Here is an 8,422-nt window from a genome sequence, read left to right on the forward strand (position 1 = left end):
CGGTTTAATCTACTGACTTATCCCGCTCGATCGCGATCTGATAGCAGCCCAAATAGATAATAATTAATGTGACCGTGTACCTAATGGGGCTGGCAATCGGATTGGACTGCTACGGAGTTGTTACATTCCATTTTGTCCTTCTCGAATGCTGTAATAATAAAATGTCTGGTGGCAAGAAGAACAACAACACAGCTTCATTAATCAACGACCTATATTCATCACAAAAACACCAAAGTAAGGAGACAGCCACTGCCTTCGTCGTACAGAGTTAATAACGGCTAATCTCAGCACAGGCCCTTTCGTTATTCATTATCGTCACACGCAATTTCAATCATTGTAATCCAACACTATAATCCAACACTGCAATCCAACACTGTAATCCAAATGATGCCGGCGCGGTAGACGCGTAATTACAAATATCGGCAAAAAAAATCACTGAATCACACTAGTAATTATTCTTTTTCACTTTCCCGTATATTTCTAACACAAAGGGGTTAAACCACGGCGATGGCCACTCCCTTTGTAGGTACGGTCTTGCATTCCAGCAACAGACCTCCACCCGGCTCGGCCCGCAGCGCGTACCACAATCCTGTCTCAACACTCGCTCTCGCTCTCGCAACCCGACACACACTATCGATTGTTTGTCCTGTCGACCTGTGCTGTCGCAAAACTTATAGTAAGGGCCTACGGACCCCTTACACATTGCCATGGAGGGGCACCTTAGAAAACCATCAGGATGATTGGATAGGTATTTGAAATCTGGTCCTCTGGAATGCGAATCCAATTTCTTGAACACTGTGTCAACTTTTTACGTCTCACTTGTTCAGATACCTTACGGCTGTTTTTGTTTACATTTCTTGTGCTTTTGAGCTCTATCTCTAACATCCTTAAGATTTACGAGATATTAAACTTCTATCTTTCTACCTTTTAAGTGCAGATTATTTCATCTTTGAATTATACCACACTTATCGTAATTGATAATCTGATCTAGATGTCCGCCCCAGTAGCTGAGTGGTCAGCGTGACAGATTGCCGTCCTCTGGGCCCGGGTTCGATTCCCGGCTGGGTCGGAGATTTTCTCCGCTCAGGGACTGGGTGTTGTGTTGTGTTCATCATCATTTCATCCCCATCCGGCGTGCAGGTCGCCCAATGTGGCGCCGAATGTAATAAGACCTGCGATATGGCGGCCGGACCTGCCCCGCGAGGGGCCTCCCGGCCAATGACGCCAAACGCTCATCATCATCATCTGATCTAGATGCTCTTTTTGTGTCTACTCTCTTGCAATTTATGCCTTCTGTCAACTATTCTGGATCCAAGTTGTGGTTTTGCATCCCTTAGGTATCCAGCATCATGTCCCTCTTTGTGGAAAGGGTTTCCCACGAAGCTGTTACTGAGACTGCCACGACTTGGCTGACAGGTGAACCTACGTGGCAACAGGCTGCTGCAGCTGTCGTCGTTCCCAGCGGCTCCAGCACTGGAGCGCCTGGACTTGGGGCACTGCGGCCTGGAGGGTGAGCTGCCTTCATTTGGGGCCGCGCCCAGGCTGCGTCGCCTGCTGGTCGACGGCAACCGGCTGACCAGCCTGGACGCTGAAGGCCTGACGGCTGCACTGCCCCAGCTGCGGCGGCTGGACGTGCAGAACAACCCCTGGAGCTGCGACTGCAGGCTCAGGCCTCTGTGGCGCTGGTGCCACGCTGCGGCTGCAGTCAGGAGCCCAGCTGTGCAAGTCTTGGGGAGGCCCGTCGACATTGGAGAAGGTATGTAGCTGGCAATACCCGAATGCTGTCAACCGACAGACTGTCTAAGCCTTAGACGGCCCACAGAAATAGAGAAGGTATATTATCTGATCAACGGTATCTGGACACCTATTATTGGATTTTAATATGGGTTGTGTCCTCCGTTCACCTTCGCGACGGCTTTAACCCTTTTGGAGCCACTTTCTGTGAAGTGTCTGAATGTCTGTGATGAAAGGTAACCAATTCTTCTTCATGGGCTGAAATGAGGGAAGATAGTGCGTCTTGGACGCTAGGGTGTCATACGAACCAGACATTCTAACTCTTCCCAAAGGGCTCAGGTCCGGACTGTGGGCTGGCCAGTCCATTTCAGGAGTGCATTGCCCTACTGAAACAACCATCGTCTCTGAACCCTCCCCTACTGTACGCAGCACACAATGCTGTAAAATGTGTTCATATCATTCCAGATTCCATTTTTCCTTAAGCACAATAAGGGAATCACTCTAGCCACGAAAAACACCCACGTACCATAACACTACCTCCTCTGTACTTCACTACACCCGATGAAAGGTAACATTCTTCAGGCATTTGCCAAACACAAACCTTTCCTTTGGATTGCCATAGAGTAAAGTATGATTCATCAGTCCAAATCTCTCTGCATCTATATCTAGATTTACATCTACATCACATCTACCTGACGGTGTGTGGCGGAGGGTACCTTGAGTAGCTCTATCGGTTCTCCCTTCTATTCCAGTCTCGTATTGTCCGTGGAAAGAAAGATTGTCGGTACGCCTCTGTGTGGGCTCAAATCTCTCTGATTTTTTCCTCACGGTCTCTTCGTAAGATATACATGTGAGGGAGCAATATACTGCTTGACTCCTCGGTGAAGGCATGTTCTCGAGCTACTGAGCGACTCTCTTGCTTCCACTGGAGTTTCTCTATCATTTCCGTAACGCTTTCGCGATTACTAAATGATCCTGTAACGAAGCGCTCTGCTCTCCGCTGGTTCTTCTCTATCTTTCTATCAACTCTATTTGGTATGGATCTCACACCGATGAGCCGTATTCAAGCAGTGGGGGAACAAGTGTACTGTAACCTACTTCCTTTGTTTTCGGATTGCATTTCCTTAGGATTCTTCCAATGAATCTCAGTCTGGCATCTGCTTTACCGACAATTAATTTTATATGGTCATTCCATTTTAAATCATTCCTAATGCCTTCTCACAGATAGTTTATGGAATTAACTGCTTCCAGTTGCTGACCTGCTGTATTGTAGCTAAATGATAACTGATTTTTCTTTCTATTTATTTGCAGCACATTACACTTGTCTACATTGAGATTCAATTGCCATTCCCTGCACCATGCGTCAATTCGTTGCAGATCCTCCTGCATTTCAGTACAATTTTCCATTGTTACAATGTCTCGATATACTACAGCATCATCCTCAAAAAGCCTCAGTGAACTTCCGATGTTATCCACAAGGTCATTAATATATATTGTGAATAGCAACGGTCCTACGACACTCTCCTGCGGCACACCTGAAATCAGTCTTACTTCGGAAGACTTCACTCCATTGAGAACGACATGCTGTGTTCTGTTACCTAGGAACTCTTCAATTCAATCACACAATTGGTCTGATAGTCCATATGCTCGTACTTTGTTCATTAGACAACTGTGGGGAACTGTATCAAACGCCTTGCGGAAGTAAAGAAACACGGCATCTACCTGGGAACCCGTTTCTATGGCCCTCTGAGTCTCGTGGACGAATAGCGCGAGCTGGGTTTCACACGATCGTCTTTTTCGAAACCGATGCTCATTCCTACAGAGTACATTTCTAGTCTCTAGAAAAGTCATTATACTCGAACATAATACGTGTTCCAAAATTCTACAACTGATCGACGTTAGAGATATATGTGTATAGTTCTGCACATCTGTTCGACGTCCCTTCTTGAAAACGGGGATGACCTGTGCCCTTTTTCAATCTTTTGGAACGCTACGCTCTTCTAGAGACCTCGTTACCAGTCATCCACAGTACGATACAACTGACACCAAGCACACATGAAAAGCATTCCTTTTGCCTCTTTCTACAGTATAGATTCACTTTCATCCACTGTTCACCTTTATGACAGCCCTCTTCTTGGGATACTTTCAATGAAGTGTCTGAATGTCCGTCGAGGAACAGCAGCCGATTCTTCCTCAAGAGCCAAAATCAGATTTTCGTTACCACTTCTATGTAGAATTTATAACTGCTCTGACTTGGTGTAATTGGAGCTGTATTACTGCAGACGCCCTCCAAGTGTGTTAGAAGCAATCATACAGCAGTTGGTCTCCCAGTGGCCTAGTATTGTATCGAAACACATCATTTGATTTACCTATAACCAAATTTATGTGATCAAACAACTTTATTTCACCCTATGTTGTTACTACCTGACTTCTGGGAATTTGGTAAATTACAGATGGAAATAAATGCAAGAATTTTCTCATATGATGGTATGAATAACTCAGAAACTTCTCCGTTTTCTGCACAGCAGATATCACCACTTTATCGTTGTGTGTTACTAAGGTTTCTACTAATGCTGGCAGGGCATTGTATACCTTTAGTTAGGAATGAAATGATAATGAAATCAAGACCCTAAGCTGTCGACAGGTGTTGATTTACATCAACGGGGACGATTGAAAATGTGTGCCCCCGACCGGGACTCGAAGATTGTGTAACGGGCAGGGGAGCTACGAATGTAGTGTGTGGACATTGACTTGGGAATGAAGGTATCACGGGATCGTGCAAGGGATAAATCCCTGCGGTCGCACTATCCTCTGTGCCCTTGGTGGCTCAGATGGATAGAGCATCTACCATGTAAGCAGGAGATCCCGGGTTCGAGTCCAGGTCGGGGCACACATTTTCAACTGTCCCCTTTGATGTATATCAACGCCTGACGACAGATTAGGGTCTTGATTTCATTATCATTTCATTCTAAGAGAGCTGCATGGTCACCGATGGTATCTGTTCTCTCGGACATGTCCGAAAGAACCGATCCCATCTTCATATATTTAATAAGGGAGGTGTATGTTCTGAGGTTGCGTGTGGGTCTTCACAGACGCAACTCGCTGTCCAGAGGACGTGATGTGCGGACAAGCACAGCGCGAGCACTGGGACCTGCTGGAGACTCTGCGCTGCCCAGGAGACCCAGAGTCTGGAGAGGCCGTCGCTGAACACGACCCTAACCTGGACGTGGAGATGATCAGCATGTCAGGGCGACAGCGCTCTGCGCGGCGCGTCTGAGCTCCCAAGGGATGCTGTTTGGGTTTCTGTAAATGCCATTTGTGGGAATCCCAAGTTACACTGTGCTGCTACCCTATGCTCTGACTGGCTGTACTGAAATTGATGTCATGCATAATGTACCAAGCTATTGCTCTGAGAATTACAGAGGAATGGACAGGGATTTTAATCTCTACTCTACAGTTCAGTTCACCGAAGTTCTAAGGGCCAAGATGAGAGACAGACCAAGCGGTAGTTCTAAGGATGATTGCCATAGATCACGATCTTCTGGCTTGCTGTGGTCTTGAGGGACGCCCTCTCTGCCCTAAGAACTAGTTAATCTGAGGTCGATGGATATAATGCGATGGGGTGGGTATATAAATCTCCACTCTGTTGGAAGACCCAAGGCCTCTGATGCTCATATAACAAATTTTATCGCTAGTTATGTTGAACTTGCTATGCTGGAACAGGTATCTCTACCCCTTCGATGTGTGATTTCCTCAGGGAAATGATGCATTACATTCCAAGAAGTGTATGTCGAGGCGATGGAAAACTGTGCTGTATCAGAGTTGCTCCTCCTGTGGGAACAGTGACTCACATTGAAAGGAAATCTTTTTGTAGTCGGTCACATCAGTAACAGAAAATAATACCGTTTTTGCCACGAAGATGGACTATTGACACGACCGCTCACGATAAATGCTTTCTGATACCTGAAAGAGCGTTGTAAACACCAGTTCGTAAGAAAACTACTTTCATATATGGTAGGAAGCCAAGGTTGAAACTTCTCGACTTAGCAAAGGAAGATTTTCTTTATTATGAATAAAATGCTCTTTTCTGTTTAAATGTAGGCCACTTTTCAATCAACCCACATTATGCGTAATTTTTCCAGTCAGCAGATTCCATTACTGAAATACAGTTTTGGAAGGGATTGCAAAAAAACACTATGTATGTACCCTAATCGCTTCGTTAAAATAATAAATACAAAGGTTTTTCTTTTTATAGATTTGATACAGGTGTAAATGAGGGTATCAGACATGTTAGAGTGAATGTTTGAAAGTTTCATACTTCAGGTCACTCAGTTTTGTTAGAGTGAATGTTTCAAAGTTTCATACTTCAGGTCACTCAGTTTTCCAACTGCCAAAGAACAATGCAGAAAAGAATATCTGTTGTTAAGAAAGACGAGTTTTTTTTGCAGCCCAGGTCTCCTGTCATCATTTTTTCTTACATTTAATCTAGGAAACTTAGGTATTTTGAAACTTGAAAGTTGTCTTTTTAACCTCTACAAGGCTCTCTTTTGAATTCTAAACCATAACCTTCCTGACATCGACTCTGACACTGGAATTCATGCACTACTTTGATTTGTGTTATGTTTCTTGCTTCAAGTGTTGGACCTCTCTCTACCACAGTAGCATATTTTAATACGAAATCAGGTGAAATATTGTTAACATTGCTGAGATATTCGTTCTTACTTTTGCTTTTGGCTAGCGTTCTATTGCATAATGCATAAATCTTTCTCATAGTTAATTATCCAATTCAAATGTACTGTACAGTTTTTTCGGATATTACTTTGTTGAAAGCTGTGACAATAGATTAATCTCCGCAGCCTGTCTCGTAATATTATTAATTCACATTTCACATGCTTTTATTGGTCGTATGAGCCCAGGATTTATCGTCTGCTTAATATATATATATATATATATATATATATATATATATATATATATATATATATATATATATTGTTGTTGTGGTCTTCAGTCCTGAGACTGGTTTGATGCAGCTCTCCATGCTACTCTATCCTGTGCAAGCTTTTTCATCTCCCAGTACCTACTGCAACCTACATCCTTCTGAATCTGCTTAGTGTATTCATCTCTTGGTCTCCCTCTACGATTTTTACCCTCCACGCTGCCCTCCAATACTAAATTGGTGATCCCTTGATGCCTCAGAACATGTCCTACCAACCGATCCCTTCTTCTGGTCAAGTTGTGCCACAAACTTATATATATATATATATATATATATATATATATCTAAAAACAAAGATTTTGAGACTTACCAAACAGAAGCGCTGGCAGGTCGATAGACACACAAACAAACACAAACATACACACAAAATTCAAGCTTTCGCAACAAACAGTTGCTTCATCAGGAAAGATGGAAGGAGAGGGAAAGACGAAAGGATGTGGGCTTTTGGGGAGAGGGTAAGGAGTCATTCCAATCCCGGGAGCGGAAAGACTTACCTCAGGGGGAAAAAAGGACAGGCATACACTCGCACACACACACATATCCATCCGCACATACACCGACACAAGCTTGAATTTTGTGTGTATGTTTGTGTTTGTTTGTGTGTCTATCGACCTGCCAGCGCTTTTGTTTGGTAAGTCTCAAAATCTTTGTTTTTAGATATATTTTTCCCACGTGGAATGGTTCCCTCTATTATATATATATATATATATATATATATATATATATATATATATATATATATATATATATATATACGTGTGTGTGTATTGTCTGTGTAAATTAAATAAGATCTATCCTAAACTAATGTATCGCAGCAATCTGTTTGCTGTTGCTTTTCTGTTTCCCTGCGTCTGCATTGCTACAGCAGATGCTTCTGAGGCCTTTGGGTATCAGCCACAAGGAATCTCATATGATGACATGCCATAGGTCTGTAGAAACCTGTGGTTGATGAAATACGCCGCTAGAGATTCGTTTCTGTCTGACGGGGTTTGCAAGAATGGTCACGATTTGAGCGTCTAATAGATGTGTCTGAGTGAAGCAAAGAGAGCTCAAAGTACTACGATGCTGCTGGATTCATATCGCCACTTTTGTAGACAGCTTCCACTAAGGAACTTGTTGTTTTTCAGCCGCCATGTCTCTGACCTTGCCTTGGTTGTAAACGATTTTTACGCAGATACTAGTTCATTAAACTCAAAAAAAGCTTTATATAAGACGACTTTGTATGGCGTGACGTACTTGTGAAAGAAAAGATTGTGACAATGGCTGAATGTTCGCAATTCCTTTGTAAATTAATTTATTATGCTTCAAATTAACCATTGCAAATGAATTGTTTATTAATACGAAATAAAAACTCTCCACTCATCTTATCATTCATTCATGTTCTACACATTCCATCATGAAAGAAAACTGTCAAAAAAGTGGAATATGTTATTCGTTTATCACGTTCTGTAGATTACATCAAGAAGAGAACCTTAAGCTATGCAGAACTAGTTAACATACATTAAAAAAGTGTCTGTATTAACAATAAACTATTACTGTACGGGTTAATATCATTTTTGTTTACGCTAGCTAAATGTAACTTAGTAAGCTGGCAGGAAATTTGCTACTTTGAAAAAAGAAACGTTGCTCTATCCTCAGTTGGCATACACAATAACATCACTCTGAACACTGGATGCAATGGTAAAGTAC

At 42.8% G+C, this 8,422-nt stretch overlaps 1 protein-coding gene across 1 annotated transcript in view; it reads left to right on the forward strand.

The window, feature by feature from the left end:
* LOC126474034 (insulin-like growth factor-binding protein complex acid labile subunit) overlaps positions 1-5,171 on the forward strand; it is a 168,877-nt gene extending 163,706 nt beyond the window's left edge. The window contains exons 5-6 of the mRNA XM_050101441.1: positions 1,417-1,756; positions 4,827-5,171. Coding sequence (XP_049957398.1) covers positions 1,417-1,756; positions 4,827-5,011 — 525 coding nt within the window. The 3' untranslated portion in view covers positions 5,012-5,171. The remainder of the gene's footprint in view (positions 1-1,416; positions 1,757-4,826) is intronic.
* The last annotated feature ends 3,251 nt before the right edge of the window (positions 5,172-8,422 follow it).

This window comes from Schistocerca serialis, chromosome 4 (assembly GCF_023864345.2).
Source record: "Schistocerca serialis cubense isolate TAMUIC-IGC-003099 chromosome 4, iqSchSeri2.2, whole genome shotgun sequence".
Lineage (NCBI taxonomy): Eukaryota > Metazoa > Arthropoda > Insecta > Orthoptera > Acrididae > Schistocerca > Schistocerca serialis.